Below are 18,620 nucleotides of genomic sequence, written 5' to 3'. Positions count from 1 at the left end.
ATGGTGATAGTGTATTTATTTTTAAGCAATGCAGCTTTTTATGGAATGGTAATGGTTTGACTTGTCAGTTATTTGTGACCAAGTGAGTATGCGTTGTCACCATAGTTGTATTTTGTTGTGCATTTATTATAAGTATACATTACATGGAGGTCATTTTGATGGATTGATGGTCCTTTGGATTCTTAAAAGGCATGTATAAACTTTGGAGCAGGAGAGTGCTGTGGTTATCCACAAGTTTCTGGTCTTCATCTTTCACTGAGATGGACAGGTAAAACACATAGGACCACCTGAATCTTCAGGTCTAGGAACAAATGCTAATGCTAGCTGCATTTAAAGAATGAAAGAACTACATTGGTGGTATGGTGTGTGTATGTGTGTGTGTGTGTGTGTGCGTGTGTATACGTGCACACGTGTGTGTGTGTCTGTGTGTGTGTCTCTTCCTGCTTCAATGTGAGTCAGTGATTTATTTATTTTTTCTCAGTGGATTAGTGGTGTGTTCCAGCAGCAGTGTCTATAGAATCTTAGTTTCCATTAATAGAATAATGCAAATTGTTTTATATATGATTGAACTTCAGTTCATATTAGCTACATACCCCAACATACTGGATATTTTGACACATTTATGAGATGTTTTTAAGGACTTGATAATAGAAAATTGTGTAGTAATAGTGTCTTAACGCTGTACTACTTAATAACATACAACATGCAGGGACAGCTGGACTCCCCTGCTATTAAACGCACAAAGAACAACATCAAAGAATTTTCAAAAGCAGGGTTTTAATGCACTTGAATTATTGTGTGACTACAATACCCCCAATTCATTTTAATACCTATTAGAAGATGCTCTGATCCAAAAGAGATGTGGACTCTTATTTTGAGAAGAATGCTAGTGAAAATTGAATAAATTATGGTGTTCTTAAATGACAAATGGCAAGCAATTTCTGCAGAACAGACACTCAAGAACTTGCACAAATAACAAATGACAGAAACAACAATTATTGTGGATGAGTTGGAATTGTTATTTTAATACCAGTCAATGCACATGATATATATATATATATATATATATATATATATGCAAGCAACTATGTGTCACCAGAAATTGGTTTTACTGATATGTTGATGTGTTATATTTGTTATAGTTGTCAAATGTACTCATTACAACTCCATATGAGGAATTTTACATATTACTTATGTAAGTAAATGCTGTTGTGTGATGTGTATTATGAATTGTTTACTTTGCTTCACCTCTAGAAATGAATAAAATACTACATAATATCACTACGATCTGTATGCTTGAGTCAGAGTTTATAATAATTGGTTTTAGGATGGAAAATAAGCCTGTGTTTATCATCTCTTGAAGTGAAAAACAGTCTTGTTTTTTCCAAGGGCACTGTTTACTTAAACTCGTCTTATGAGGATTAGCTGCATTTCAGCTCCTTAGAATTTACTGCGCTATTCTGTGAAATACTAGGGAAATCATTTTGTGTGTGTATGTGTGTGTGTGTGTGTGTGTGTATGCATGTGTGTGCCTGTGTGTTTTTCCAGTGGTTCTTCTCAGCTGAAGTTCATTAAATGTCTGTGCACCATTGTAAATGCTGAGTCATTATATGACAGATGACTAGCGGTTGATAAATTATTGTTTGTTTAAGAAAAAGCTCTGCAGCATCATGAACTACATTTAACTGGACCTGTTTACTGTTCTCTCAGGCAATATAAAACTTTGGCATGACAAGCACTTGTGTTGTATCTTGTTCTCAGATACTCAATGCAAAATGACTATTTTGGGTTGTCTCGCATGTTGTGGTCCGTTCTGTGTCTGTCCAATGACTTGTTTGAAAATCTGAAGTCAGAGCTCACAAACATAGATTAACTTTGAACTAACTGTGTGACAAAGCCATACAGTTTCATCCCAGCACCTCTGAATTTCCCTTCCAACCGAAGACAGCCACACTTTTCTGTCTCATTGTTATGTTGACCATACCTCAGTGCACATCTTTGCACTACACCGAAATGAAATGAAAGGAGACATGCTGACAGCTGAGAGTAGCCGTTTCTTTGCTCTGTGCGGATGCATCCTCAACAGCTAAAGCTTCGCTGGTCGATGGCTAATGAGTGATTTGTTCGTTTGTCATGCTTATCAAACAGCTGTGTTGTACATGTCATCTCCTCATGTCTCGCCATCTGACACTGTGTCTCGGCTGCCTCTCTGTGACCGTCCCTGTGTCTTGGTGCGTAGATCTATGAACAACTAAAGATACTAAGAGTACCAGCTGTAAAACAGTATTCACATGACATTTGAAGACAAACAGTATACATTCCTGAATTTAAAAAATGGGTTTATTGCATTGTTCTCACCATGCAGGATATGCTACCAGTGATACTGTCACCAACGATTATGATGTTAATCTGTTACTGACAAAACCAAGGAGCATTTTTCAAAAAGCATTTACCCAGGCTCAGAATATGTAATTGTTTCGTCACATATAGTAAAAACAACCTCCAACGATATAACATTGCGATAACATGACACACTTTCTAGTTTGACCAGGCATGTAGTGAACCCTCTGAGGGCTCTGTTTCTTATTATTTTTGTATTTCTTTGCATTTCTGATGAGAGAAATTAGAAAGGCTTCTGCTTCACCCTGCTTCTGAGCATAATACAATCTTTTAGATGTTCACGACCAGATGAACATACGTGTGCTATTTATAACTTCCAGCAAGGACTGTCTTGGATGTGGATATGTGTTTTTTTTTTTGTTTTTTTTTGCTTTTTGTCCTTTGGATTTTTGATTGCGAGAGCTGTGAAGCGATCCGTTGACAGCATGCTCCCCGTCGAGCTGCATTTGTTGTAGGAAGTGTTGCTGAAATGCAAATGAAGACTTTTGGATGAATCAGCTTTATGGAAGCCTAGGGGATAATGGGAAGGGAAAGAAAAGCATGCAATGCAACAGAGGAGAATAACAAATTATGTCAGCCACATGTACACACACACACACACACGCACACATTATATACGTGTGTGTGTGTGTGTGTGAGAGAGAGAGAGAGAGAGAGAGAGAGTGGTAAGATAATCTCTGTATCCCAACCTCATATTGCATTACTAGTCAAGTCAATTAAAACCCATTCTGTTACATGACCAAAAATTTCTCATTTTGACATCCATTCTGTGAAAGACATTCTATATTCAATGTAGTGCAAATTAACATTTTTATTCCAGTATTGATGTATGCCAATAGTTCATCTAGCATTGTCACTCATGCAACATAATAAAGCTCATTTTCACAGACAGTAGCTTGTTAACTGCACATGCATTGGTTATTTTGATCAAGTTGAATGAATGCAAATATACATTTTGAAGTCAATCATTTTGTGTGGTCTTTTCTATATGAAGAGGAAAAATGACATGATATTACAATACAAAATTACATTTCTGAGTACATAATGCACTCTGTTTCACAAGTAGGGGCAGAGGACAATTATAAAATTATAAAATACAATATGACTCAGATTTTGCTGTATGCCCTAAACCAAAAGAGGGGAGGTGCGTGAGCATGGGCATGTGAGATTCAAAGTTAGTTAGAAATATAGCATTCCTCAAAGTGGCATTTTAAAGCAGGTAGTACTGATTCGCAGGGGGGGAAAAAATAACTTCAGGCTCTCTTTTACGGGAAGAAAACTGAAGGACCATTAGCAATAATAGGGTTCTTCGTGATCCATTAATATTCATATCGGCACGCTTATAATTTTAAAGGTGTTTAATTACATTAATTTCTACAGAAAATATCATTTCTACCATTTGGTATTCCGTTCACATCACATTTTTTATTTGCTACTTTTTCTCTGGTTTCAGTGCATATTTTTGGAGAATGTGGAGTTTACAAAGTTTGCAGTAAAAATATACAAACAGGGTCAAAGGGATTTTTTGTGTGTTTAATTAGATATTTCATGTTTATAATTGTGTTTATTTTCTTGTTTCAACTACTAACCCAGTGAAATGTGTTTGGTCTATTGGCTTTTATTCACTGCTCTGATATTAATAGCATGTAGTTGCTAAGAGGTATATCTGGCTTGTGGTCTCCAACTCCAAGTTAATATTTTAGATTTACTCCATAGAACAACATCCCGCGAATGAGAAATGTGGTCAAAATGTAGAATTTGTATGCGTTGTGAAATTTACTAAATGTATTTGTACATATTTTTATTCACAGATAAGAGAATATGTACAAATACATTTAAATGTATTAAATGTATTTGTACATATTTTTATTCACAGATAAGAGACTGGTATTGGAGGGCTTAAGTCCAGCAGTCATAAGTCTGACGCATTTACAAAAGTTAATGGAGCAATATTTCTTAACATTATTTTGTCATGGAAAATAACACATATACTGTATTTACCTGTATGAAGTACATTTCCAAATGGACTTCTTGTGCCTTTGAAAATCACCTAAGGAGTTTCCAAACAAACATAATTAGCAGCTTTCATTGAGTTACATAAAATGCTGTATAGCTGTTCTCTCAGTCATGCTATTATGTAGGCTATTGTACAAAACATGTCTAATTATAGAATTTGACCAAACTTGCCCTTTAAATAGACATATTCCTGTTTCAGAAGAGATTTTGCTCTTGTTCTTGTGGGGGAAGATGGATCGCTTGATGGAAACCTCAATGATTTGCAAAATTCATGTGCTGAAATTTTCCATTTCAAAATACTTCTGTAGGCTTATTTTAGTTTGAAAATAATTCATAGGGTATAGCATCAGTGAGATATATACTTTTCCATCGGAAGGATAAAAGTCATGAGGCTTCTGGATCTATCATTTTGATTTCTTAAAACATTTCCCTTTGTAGGCCTGACCCTAAAAAGGCATAAGGAAATTAAAAAATTTGCATGATATCTACAATTCAACTTAAATTATTTTAATTTGATTAACGGGCAGCCTGTGGGGGTTAAAACGTAGCCATGTGTGCTAATTGAGGAGAGCTTCATTTTTTCACTATAGAACAGAGAGAATTCTGGTCATCTCTAATCCTGATTATTGAAAACTTGTGATTTGCATGAAATTGAGCCGGGTGAAAACCAGAAGATAACTGGGTAAAAGCCATTAAGCCCTGTCTTATGTCAGGTCATTAATATGTTGAAGTCAGGTGATTATTTGGGCATATCTTTCAGTGGCTTACCTGCTGTGCAGTGTCACATGAACTTGCAGGTACAAACAGTACAAACAGCAAAATGAACACTTAGATCCTAACTCAATCAGATGAAAGTAAAGCTATGCAATGGAGCAGTACCGTATGATTAATCAATGTGCAATGTGGCCCACTGTCAATACATAATGAATTGCAATTCGGTATCTTGAAAAGGAACACTGGACTAACAACAAAAAACAACTCCTGTGGAGAATTATCAGCACTTGTAATGATTTGTGTACAATGAGTGGGAGAGTCTAAAGCACAGTAAAGTGAACCAAAAATAGTTTAAATGAAGTACATGCAGTATGACTACTACCAATCAATGTAATGTACAAAATAGCTAATAAATAAATTAAGAAGTAAATCACAATGCCAAAGGGAGCCTAAAAATAATCATTATAAGTACTGAAAAGAATTTTGAAAGAAAGGTTTCACAGCATGTGTTGATAAATGAAGCTTGGTGATATGTTACTACAACATATGCAAAACATCAAGCTTTTGAAAATATATAATTTATATTTATTATTTTTTTATATGAAGCCTTAAGTCAAGAGTTCTCAAACCAAGTCCTGGAGACACACTGCATATGCTGTTTATTGGATACCATGAAAAATAAATGTTCTATCTGGACATCAGAGGATTTGAATCAGTAAGACCAACTGATGCATTCATTTTAAGAATGCGCTACATGGCAAGTTATTCCTGCAGAAAAAGGTTACATTTTAGAATATTTTAAATGACTGGTGGATTTATTTGAGACATACTGAATAAATAGAAATATTTCCCTAGAAATAAAGATATAAATCAGGGCAGAAAAATTGCATACACCGAGTTGCTGAAACTATATTGTTTGTGAGAAATTAAAAGTTCAAAGACAAGGCACTTGATGAGCTTGCAACTTATTGAGTAAAATGACGATGGGCAAAAATGTTCAAAATGTAAGTCACTTCAGTCAATAAGTTGCAAGCACAGTGTTGTGGAGTTTTTATTTATTTATTTATTTATTTATTTATTTTATTTTTATTTATTTTTTTTATTTATTTATTTTTTTTTATTTTTTTTATTTTGGCATTAGTGCGTCCTCAGCACCCGTGGTCTACAGCCAGGTGTGCAAACCATCATTCTCAATGAGACAAACCTGCAATGTATTAAAATAACTTAAGAGAAAAAATTGAAGACCTGCGACACATATTTTCCATAGCCTTAATTTTATAATAGATTGGGTCCTCAGGAGTTTCAGAACATCTGAACTAAATTCTACAGTGCATCCTAGACGGTTTTCCTTTACTCTTTTTAGAGTCATAGCACAAAACAAAACCATAAAAAAGATACATATAATGAAAGCAAATAAAGCAAAACATTTTTTTTCCCCCAAGATATAACAGGATAGCCGCCAGACACAATACTGTATTTATGTTCTCATTCCCCGTCTTCTGTCTTTGCATGTTAAATTTTCTTTTGCGTCTCCATTATGTTAATAATACATGAATGTCCTCTTCTTTTTCCTTCCCCTTTTTTCCCCTGTAGCAATTATTGAACCTACCACAACTAGTCCTGTTTCAAGCCCAGGTCAGTATATGGTATTGTGCTGTACGCAAACCAGCATCTTGGGGTCCTCTGTACACTAACCTGAAAATCTCTCTACCATTCCAATTCTTTCCTCTTGACTGGCTGGGATGCCTGCTGGTGTACAGCTTTCTGTGTCGTTTTTGTTTGTTTACCTCTTCTTTTTGAGTTTTATTCAATGTTGGCAGCCGTTTCATCACGCGCATCACCACCAGCACCCTCCCACAGAGCAGTGTTATGTCATTGGCGTGACTGTCATTTGTGGCTCTGAGACCAGTGCTTTCTAAACGCTGACAGCTTCTCTCTGGCTCTGTCATTCCGTCTATGCTAAGTGCAATCTGCATGAAGGGCGGAATATTGATACGCGGCTATTGTAATTCTGTTTGCTCTGTTCAGTGGCTCCCTTGCAATTTCTCTTCTCAGGGAAGCAGCCTCCGTCGCCAATAAATAGTTTTGCTCATTTTTTTTTCTTTCTTTCACTGTTATGCTGCATCTCAGCTGTACTGTACAAATCTACAAATCAGGAAATGTAACTGCCCGACTGGTTACATTGTTCTGCTTAAGCTTTCACACACACACAAGGAAACGTGGAGACTGAGACTGAGCGAAAAAAAAAAAAAAAAAAAAACTCCATCCTGCTTCATAGGATTTTCAATCTGTCCAGTGTTCCATTACATCAATACATGGCTCTGTATGAGCATGTCCTCTCCTGCATCCCTTACCTGTTTATTTCAAATGAATACAATTAGCAGTGGGGGTTCCATCAAAGTGCAAGTAGAAATCAGCTCCCTAACAGTGTGCAACCCTTTATTTTATTTGGTAAAATGCTTGCAGAACAAATGACAATTTCACGGTCGAGGGCAACGGTGCAGTATCAATCAATAAGATACACTAACTCGACATCCCACTTTTTTTGTTTTGTAATGTTCAAATTTGTCGTTATGGTTAATTTTACAATGCCGAGAGTACAGCTCCTTGCTATGGAATTTTTAATGATTCCTGATAACTGGAATTCCCAGTACATACAGTCAGCGCTCTTAAATAGATCATTTGTTAAAAGACTGAGAACTCTTATAATGCATGTATGTGTTGTTAAGATAAAGTCAAATATTCATGTTGTTATTTTTTTTATTGATATGTTTTATTTTTCATTAGTGTGCTTAATTGATCATTCCTGACTGACCATGATATGCTTGAGCAATTTTACTATGGCATGAACACTGCATAACCTAATTAATCAGCAAGTTAATTAGGCGGAGTTGGTGACATGATTTCATCTGTTGAATGTTAAGCTTTGGGAAATTATTGAAAGAAAGGCACCAAAAAACTGGTTATTAAGATAACAGCACTTTTGTGGTACAGTACAGTATTTCTTTCAAGGTTCAAAATCAAAGCTGGTCTGACAACCTTTATTCAGTCCCAATGGCTGTGTTGCATCAGATATCTGATTTGCATTCCCAATTGTTCCAGTGAAAATTGTTGTTTAGTTTTTGGCTGAAGTACATACATTTTGGTTATCTAGGCAGGAAGGGCCAATGGGGAGACTTAATAATTAGGTTGCCAGAGAATATATAATGATCTAATTGAAAGGCAAATTGAGATGAAGAAGACCATTTCAAACAAGCATTAGTTCAGTAAATGCTTTAATTATGTTCACATAATGTGCAATGCTATAATCACTATCCCTCTCTAGCACCCATAGTAGCATCTAACTTAAAATTGTAGTAAATTCTGCAGAAGGGATGCACCAGCAGTCCACAATAAAGCCAATCAATGAATGTCTTGTTGATGGAGATGAAAATCAAGTGCTTGATTGGATCCAGATGTGGTGACTGCCATGGCCGTGGCCTATGGAGAACATTGTTGTCATGCTTGTCAAACCATTGGGTGACCTCACATGCTCTGCGGATAGGGTCACTGACATACTGGAAGATGCTTCTCCCATCAGGAAAGATATGGTGCAGCATGCAATGAATCACTCAGGCCTCGTTCCAGTTACTTTTTATCCATCCTTGTATCCTCGGTCCTTGCCTGACCTGTAAATCAATCGAGGTCCGCCATCTTTAAGACCATGCAAACCCATTAAATGTTCCTTGAAGGAGCTGGGAACAAGGAGCTACGAGTCTTCCAGAGGGTGCTTGAGCAAGGGTACACGAGTACATCCTTTCAAGAAGTATATTTTTGGAATGATCGATCCCGTCTGTAATTCACGTGGCTTCAAACTGATGCTTGAAAGAGAAAGGACATTCCATTTGCCTAATACATATTTCCTTGTTTCCTCCATCTTCATATCCTTTCTTTGCATCCTTCATTGGGTGGAGTTAAGGAAGTGAGTAAAGGATGCAAGGAGCAAAATAAGCGATTGGAATGAGGCCACAGAATCATTAAGTAGTGATTAGGACTGACTGTGCCTTCTGAGTGTAGTCTAAACCATGCCTGGAAAACAGTACTTCCACTGTTGGAATCAAGAACCCAGGCTTTTAGACTGCTTTAGATGTGCATGTGTGTTCATCTGTTTGGTAAAAACATGGTGAAGGATGCTTTTATTAACCTTTTAGTGATTCCATTGCCTGTGCTCAAATTCAAACCTTCCCTTCTAACTTTTGTGTTTATGTGTGTCTTTAGAGACCTCACATAGCCGTGTTCACAGGGACAAAGTAGAAAGGAAAGTGCATTGTCAGTATTGCATGTTTTGTATTGTTTAACTTCAAATTTCTTCCCAGATTGGGGGTGGGTAATACAATCTGTATTATTAAAAGTGATACACTGTGCACAGGTATGACATGGAAAACAGCTGGGTACATGTTTTTACTTCCAAATATAAAGATCTCAAAATGTTCCGAATCATTCTATAGGACTTTCAAAATAAATGAAGGGCCGCTGATTTATGAGCTGAACATGTTCTTGGCCAATAATTACAAAGCCAACATTAAATTGAAAAAAAACTTTTTTTCTGACTCGGTATATTAAATTGATTTGGAACAGGTCATTTTGGTCAGTGGTATTTCTGAAATATTGCATTGGGTTTTTGAACTCCCTTGTTCAGAATTAATAAAAGTGCAGCAAGTGCCGGTTTTTTGACTAGTTTGAGTGAAGTACAAGTCTTTTGTGCTTTCAAATTCATACTACCAAGCATATTGGTCACAAGCATATGACTACGCATATTGTGCTATATAGCAAGTGAGTTCTTTAGAAAGAGGTTATTTTTTTATTTGACAAATGATGAAATGACTAGTGACATTGACTAGCTCAGCTTCCAATATTTATTCAAGATAATGAAATTGTCCTTTTTCTTGCAGTAGGAAGGTACTATATGTTTCAGTGTATTTTGGTTTTGTTCAAGAATTATAGAATGTAGACTTATTTTATTATACTTTACTAATTAAACTATACTACTAATTAAACAATGCCATGCCACCCCAAAGACATGAAATATATGACAGGGGATATGACAGGAGAGATATGAAGGGCCAGACTCAATTGTCCTTGAGCCCTAATCAGACATAAGATAGTCACAGGAAATTAGAAAATTAATTTTTTTAATGAAAATATAAATAAATTCAGTCCATGATCATCAAGTTTTTCATTCATATTAGTTTATGATATTTATAATATTGGATATTTTTCTTCTTTTATTTCTTCTTTTGTCCAATATCCACCCTAATTTGGAATGTCCAGCAATCTGCACCCACAGCCACATTAACCCCTCAGCACTCCTCACCCCTGCTGGGAGAACACGGGAGAACGTACACAATCACTTGTCCTCCTCTGAAACACATGGTGTCAGTTTCTTCTCACTACGTCTCACTTTCTCTCACTCAGCAGAGCTAACATAAGGTGGAGTCAGAGGAAGACCTTTCATATGCAGCTTTGACATTCTGTCTGTGGGCAATTGATCGACCAGTGGGAGTCATTAGAAAAGCAATGGAATCCCTAACCGATTGAACCATCCTATACCCCGGGCGATGCCCTTGCCAATTTTGCATCGTCCCGTGGAGCTATCTGCCACAATCAGCACTAGCAAGGTCTGGATCTGAGACCATGGGACCCATCCTTGCACCACAGCATGGTACCTTAACCACCGAGCAGCCCCTATATTGAATATTCCCTCCTCAGGAAATGGATATTTCCATTCAAGATTCCATTTAAGATTAGACTGTTCTGTAATTTTGCGGGTCCTGAGCCCATGTCTTGATGTTGAATATTCTGACTCCTGTTTTCTCTCATTTAACCAAAACATTATACTGTATATCCAACCATGTATATGCAGCAGAACATCAGTGATACCAACTTCAGAGTTACAGACTGAGCAGTCAGCAGGACAAGTATGAAATCAGACATAGCATACATAATTGCATGCTATTAACATCAATCACTATTGTTAGCACTTCTCAAAATGTGGCTTGAAACCAAAATGAATGTTCACCAAATCTTGCTGAAGAAATAAAATATGAATAAATCATGAATGAATATATATGAATGCATAAAAGTGAACCTAAATTTGTTTTAAAATGTCTGTTTTTACTTTTTACTTGTCCCTCAAAAAATCCTATTAGTCATTGGCCTGTGTGTGTGTGTGTGCATGCGTGTGTGTGCGTGCATTCGTGCGTGTGGAGGAGGGCTCCATGAATTAGAAACCCTTCAAAAAGATAGCTATTGCTGACTCTAAATCAGTGCCACATTTGAACGATCAATACACATTTTTTGCTAATTAGAATGGAGCACTCAAGTGAAATATGCTTTGCAAAACCACTTTGGTGCACCCATTAGTTATGCTGTGGAAACCATGGCAGGTTGACTCAAAGATCAGAAATTTTAATGGAATGACAGTGAAGCTCAGGCAACCACTTTGCCTGTTGGCTTAATTTGTGGATGGAATTAAGATAATTACTGCTCTAGGTGAGGATGTTGATGATAATGGAGTTTGCTTAGTCATTAAAAAAAAAAAAAACTTTCAATTCAATATATATAGCACTGTAGGCTAGCGGTTTATGATCACCAACTTATATGATATATATATGCCATTTTAGCCAAATATCCTCTTGTAGATGATGCAATATTTCCACTAAAATATTTTCTTCCTTTATTTGTTAGTCATAACATATTCAGTTAGAAAGCTTTATGCAGTTTTATGCCAGTTTTATTGTAAGAGCACTTAATGCCATTTATTTTATGATTAAATCTGTTTTGAATGACTAGAAAGTGCCTAATGGATTCCCTTTCAACATAATAATCTTATATCTTAAAACTTAAAGTTTTATTTGTTTTCTGCATTCATTATTTTTAAGCAGTGCTTTATTTTCCCCCTGTGGTAAAATTCAATATTGAGATCACAACAAAACAACATGCTTGATTTGGGTTTGAAACAACAATAATATGAAGATATACTTTTTTATTGTTTTTAAACATTTCTGCTCAACTTCAGAAGCACATGATCAGTTTGAATATTCAGGCAAATTGGACCTTGTTTTTAAAAAGCAATTTAACCTTGTATACACACTTTCTTGCATGTACACACACGCGCATGCACACATTCACGTATGCACACACACACACATACACAAAATTATTATTATTAGTAGTAGTAGTAGTAGCAGCAGCAGTAGTAGTTGTAGCAGTAGTAATAGTAGTAGTAGTAGTAGTAGTATCACCATCATTAGATTTGCACATCTGACACCATAAACAATATTTCTGTCTGTCTGCTTCTTTGAACATGATAAATGACAATGCAAATGATTGCATAAGGTCCAGAAGAACATTGGCAGAAAACTGAAGCCAGCTTGCATGAGCTAGTATCATTTAAAGGCTAAGCTATTTACTATTTGATTCATATATAGAATTTAATTTAAGGAGAACACTTGAGTTATGATACATGAAAAAGATGTACAACAATATTTTAGTGACAATAAACCTTTAAGTGGATTTCACAAAAGTTATATTTTTACACCAGTTTTAGCAACAGAAAATATATGCCTCCGTTCACTAAATACCATTTGTATGCAACCTGTATGCTTTCAAACTTAGTCAGACATATGAAGAGGCATGCATTCACAAAATTTGTAAAACTATGTATAGTAAGTAAAATATTGTATCATTAAATTGTAATTTAAAAAAACATTCTGCTGCAGCTGCTAATGCTTGTATTGCATGTTCTTCTGTGTGTATGGTCATATAATGATTATTTTATGTATGTCAAAAGTTGTAACCTAGATACATGAAATTAACATTTCTGCTGCTCAGCATTTTTGACAGCTTGTCCAAAGATGTAAGGTGATGATGACACCTGTAAATGTCAAGGGCTAATTCATTTGTCCCCCTTTGGTTCTCAATACGTACATACCGTAATGAGATTATGATCCTGGCTTACTGGAATAGCCCGGACATATTTACGTCTTAAGATACATAACAAAGAAATAAAGAAAATTAAGTAAATAAAGGAAATTATTTGGACAGACACATTTTTTGTTGTTTTGTATCTATGCTCCTGCACATTGGATTTGAAAATAAACAATGAATATAATGTTAAAGTACAGACTGTGAAGTACAGACTATTGAGGGTATTTACATCCATATCAGGTGATCTATGTTGGAATTACAGCCCTTTTATACATAGTTCCTCATTTTAGGTGACAAAGAGTATTTGTGCAAATTATCATTTAAGTGATCCTATTTATTACTTGGTTTCAAAAATTCTCTGCATGCGATGACTGCCTGAAGTCTGAAACCTGTAGATATCTCCAGAAACTGAGTATCTTCCTAGGTGATGCTCTGCCCAGCCTGTGCTGTAGCCATCTTAAGTTTTTGGTTGTTTCGGGGGCTTTTTGCCTTCAGTCTTGTCTTCAGAAACTGAAATGGATGTTCAGTTGGATTCAGGATAGGCGATTGACTAGGCCAGTCAAGATCAAGAACAGTGTACTATTTTGGCCCTGAAAACTCCTTGCTTTAGCAGAATGTTTGTCCTGCTGCAAGATGAAGCGCCATCCAATGAATTTGGAGGCGTGTGGTTGGATCTGAGCAGATAAGATGTTTCTGTACACTTGCTGCTAGAATCAGTAAAGACAAATGAGCCAGTTCCAGTGGCAGCCATTCATGCTCAATCCATAACACTACCTCACTATGTTTGATGGGTGAGGTGGTATGCTGTGGGTCATGAACAGTTACTTTTATTCTCCACACTTTCCTCTTTGCATCACTTTCTTACTGGTTAATACTAATCTCATCTGTCAATAAGACTATCACCTAGTCATTCTGTTCTTCAGGCGTACCTGTAGTTTGCATCATGTGATGAACCCTCTGCAGTTATGCTGGTGATCCATCTATGACTACTTCCTGGAGAGAGTTCTGCATCTATTTGAGAGTTGAAAAGAGGCTTTTCTTTACAGTTCAAAGCGTTCTTGGGTCATCCACTATAGTGGTCTTCCATGGCCTACCAGGTTGTTTGCTATTGCTGAGCGCTGAAGTGCATCCTTGCTTCTTACCAATGTAGCAAATGTCTCTATGTCTTTGATCAACTTTATTTTGATTTTTCAGCCTAATGATGGCCAGCTTTACTGGTATTCTTTGATCCACCTGTTAAGAGACAAGTGCAAATGCAAAACCTAGAATCATATTTCATGCAATATGATATAATGACTCATAGATGACCAAGAAACAGCTGAGCAGCCCATTATCCTTTTGCTAAAGGGGGGTGGGGGGACTGTGGATAAAAAGGGCTGTAATTTCTAATTTTTACATGGTTCACATGATATGGATGTAAACACCCACAAATTAAAAATTACCCCATATTCATGATTTCATTTAAAATCCACTGTCCAAATACAAACTGTATCCCAACCCAGATATTGACAGGGCATGAACAGCATGAACCCAAAAATGAACCCATAAAAATGGATGTCAGCCTTTTGGGTATATTTATATCAATGTTTTTTTGTTTTTTTTTAGTAATCACAAACCTACTTGAACCCAAACCACATCTATTTTGCCATCATGTACTGAATGGAGCTTAATGGCCTATCTTGAGTATAATACTTTTAGGCAGCATTAAAGGCTTGCTCACCATTTCAATGGCGAGATCAAGAGTTAGGGGGGCTTCTGTAAGCAGAGGTATGTGATACAGCCTGACCTTCATTTTGCTCTACATTAAAGGCAAAGAATCCTCTGACAGAGTCTGATAAGCAGATGGCATACCATATATCATACTTGACCTCCAGATCCTTTTGCAGGCATAAATAGGCCACTGTTGCTTGCATTTGCCCCAGTGAACTACTATTGTCTGCAACACACTAGAGGAATGGTTTATGGTGTACTTCTGTGGTTAATGGTCAAGTGTGTATGAGTGAATAAATTGATTCAGTTTTGCATGTTGTTATTGTGAATAATGCGTATGTATTTATCACTAATTTAAAAAGCATTTCTTGACTCTAGTCCTTTGAATATATAACTGAAACTGAATATATACGCTGAAATATTTCAGGAGTCAATATCCCATCTCCATGGTGTACAGTATGTTTTTATGAATCATTAGAATTGAGAGAATGTGGCAAAAAGGCAGTTGTTGAGTCTATGGACAGGATATATACTCAATACTGTATAAATTGGCAGCAAAATGATAGCAACGCCTTGTTACAGGCGCAGAACAGTTATTTAATTATGATTATATAGTGCATTATGATGGATGATGCAATGAATTAAAATAATGGTACTGAAGACTTATTTTAAGAATATTGCAATACATGAAAATATTTAAAATTGCATAATAATTCAAAACAGTTCACTGATTAGAAGGGGTAGTGAGAGTATAATATAACTTCTGCTGCTGGCTTTCATGTTATTCATGCCAATGGGAGTGGGAAATTCAGTTGGGATACTTATGGTTAAGTGGTGGAAGGAGCTGGTGTGATGCCAAGAGTCATGGAATTCCCCTAGCAATCTAAGATGAACGAGCTACTGCTCTACTGACATCAACAGTACAAAATTTGAGTTTAACAAAATCATTAGAGCTGTCAAACCATTAAAAAAAACTGGTTAATTGCAGACTTTGAATCTTAGCTAATATCAATTAGCCAAATGTAAAGTCTGTAATTGACAATGACCAACTATGTGACAGTTTACTTCAGTGTTCTTTAAATTGAGCCCTGTAGTCACAGGGGTATATATATTTATATATATGTGTGTGTATTGGTAGTCCAGACACCAGGGACATTCTTCTGTCCTGGCCTACAAAACTGTGATGCATCAAACCTAGGAGATCACCAGTAAATTATCTTGTATGAACACAGTATGGAAAAATAAATAATTAAATAAAAATGTGACTGGCCAAGATTACAAATAATTTCTGGATGACCTCCAGTTTGTTCGCCCTTGATTAGATAAGTAGGCAGGAGTTCCCAACTGCGTGAAGCACTGATTAGCCTTTTGACAGGATAGCAGAGCTTCTTAAGTAGCATTAGCTCAGGCATGCCTGCAGTATATTGTGGTGCTGCGCAGCCACCTCTCTTGGCGTAGCCTATGAAATTATTGTTGTTAGCCAATTAAATTATATTGTAGATATATTTCACTACAGTAGTGTTTTTAAATGTGCCATTCACCCAGATTAATATCTTAGCTAATGTGCCGTTCACACAGGTAATATCACAGCTAATGCAAGCTAAATATGCAATGGTTTTTTTCATAATAATAACACTAGTGTTTTTTTTTGTTTTTTGTTTTTTTTTACAAACCAAATTAAATATTGCTTACCAAGTTCTCTTAACATGTATTGTTTCAGACAATATGTAATCAATTTACAATCTAGTTTACATTATAACCCCACCTTTCCAATAGCTGGTGAAATTGCTCGTATGATATCAAAGAGTTTAGCAAGCTACCTTGCCATGTATATTAAATAAAGTTGTTGCCAATAATTTCAGAGGAAAAGCAATGGCCAGGTTCTTGAATAAGCCCTGTCGGATTGTCTTTTTGCTTCACTGCATCTGGACCATTTCAGATACTATACAACTATACTACTTATATTTAACTGAAGTTAGCATAGTCAAATACAGCCCGTACCAATTTAGTTGATTTTACTGTTAGGCAGCTCAGGCATGTACTTTATGCATGATGGCTCTGTGTGTGTGTGTGTGTGCGTGTGTGCGTGTGTGTGTGTGTGTGTGTGTGTGTGTGTTTGTGCGTGAGTATTGGCGCTCATTTTGTTGGTGCCAGAGGTATTGGTAGCCTGCACAACGATGTTAAAATATGACCCCATAATTGTTAAAAACCAATCCCATGTCCTTTCATGTAGGTGCTGTATATATGACTCAATAACGATAAGGTATGCCGTACTACTGAGATTGCAAAAGACAATGTTTTAGAATAGTTAAATAATAAAATATAAAATGTTTTCCCTGTAACAGGTTTTGTAAAATGTAAAATCCTGTTACTGGGACAATAACCGTTGAACTAGATGGACCTGGAAACAGAAAAAGAAAAAAATCAAAACAATGCTGAATTTAAAAAAAAATTATATCCAAAGAATGAATAGAAACTGACGCCTGCCCAAAACACCAACCAGTTGCCTACATTAGATGTACATATGCTAATACATATTTCATGCGCCGAAATCTCTTATTCATGATCCCTGTGAAGATTCATTTTCTGCCTGGAGACTTTCTCCACTTGCTGAAATGTCAGCCACTGGTACAAATGGGCTTGCCACGGGATCATCATTCTGTGCAGACCCATTCTTTGGCTCTCCCACTCCATCTATTATCTGTGCTCTCCCACATGCACACTCAGTCTGATTATCTCTCCCACTCTGGCCCTCCTCTTGTGCGGTGGCCATTAAATATAAGCTAGTGCACCCCCACCCACCTATTCCCGAGCTCCCTAAACCAAGGCAAATGCTTAGCAAACCATCAAAAAACCAAAAAAAAAAAAAAGGTTCAAATGAATGCGTCCGTGCCTCCCCCTCAGATCCATCACTGTGGTTATTCCTGAGTTAAAGTGAGTCTAATTAATGTGGGCAGGGTCCTCTCCCCCATTCCTCTCATCTTATGCAAAGAGTACACTCACCGTCTATCTATCCCTCACTACCTCTCATTGTGTACTTGATCCTGTTAATGCTTTTATCGTGTTTGTACCACTTATGCCATCTCAAACAGTACTTTCCTTATTCTGCTTGTCTGGTCTTTTCAGGTCCCTGGACTCATCATCTAAGACATGATCAAAATGGCTCAAACAAACAAAAAATTCATGATGCCTTAAAAGTTCCTTCCCCTTTAAAAAATAAAATAAAATACACAGTTGCTGACATGCTGAGAGAAAAGAAGAAAATACAATAATATTGCAAGATGTGAATCTCTGCTATTTTTACAATCATGCGAATAGCAGTTCATTGTCATTCTGTCCTGTTTCAGATGGGTTTCTTTTTAATTCACCATCATCCCTGTGCTGCTTTTCAGCCTGATATCTGAGACTCCTGTCAATAATAGTACATTTCATTTCATAAACTTTCATTTTATTATTATTATTTTTTATCATTTTGTCAGCACCCGTGGTAGGCCTAAGAAAAAAATGCTTTTGCAAAGTAGTAGTACATCATTAAGATTAGAGTTGGGGTAATTTATAATCAAAAACATCCTTACAGCTGGGACATGGCACATCACTTCACTTGAATGTCAAATTTTAATTATCTATACTCGCTTATCCTGGGGGGGGGGGGGGGGTGCTGGAGCCTATCCCAACGTGCATTGGGCAGCAGGAATACACCCTGGACAGGTTGCCAGTCTATCAGAGGGCCAGACACAGACATTCACACTTCACATCTCAAACATTATGGAACTGACCGTATATATCCACACACTATATGACTTGGTCCACTG

General features: G+C 36.5%; 1 protein-coding gene across 3 annotated transcripts in view; it reads left to right on the top strand.

Moving 5' to 3' along the window:
• negr1 (neuronal growth regulator 1) overlaps nt 1-18,620 on the top strand; it is a 198,308-nt gene that overhangs the window by 152,940 nt on the left and 26,748 nt on the right. For 2 of the 3 annotated variants that reach the window (XM_064333388.1, XM_064333390.1), the window contains exon 7: nt 6,724-6,765. The exons of the other annotated variant lie outside the window; for it this stretch is intronic. In XM_064333388.1, coding sequence (XP_064189458.1) covers nt 6,724-6,765 — 42 coding nt within the window. The remainder of the gene's footprint in view (nt 1-6,723; nt 6,766-18,620) is intronic. 3 annotated transcript variants of the gene reach the window in all.

Source organism: Anguilla rostrata, chromosome 4, assembly GCF_018555375.3.
Source record: "Anguilla rostrata isolate EN2019 chromosome 4, ASM1855537v3, whole genome shotgun sequence".
In the NCBI taxonomy this organism is placed as follows: domain Eukaryota; kingdom Metazoa; phylum Chordata; class Actinopteri; order Anguilliformes; family Anguillidae; genus Anguilla; species Anguilla rostrata.
Note: the sequence above shows the minus strand (reverse complement) of the source record. Positions and strands in the feature narration are given on the sequence as shown.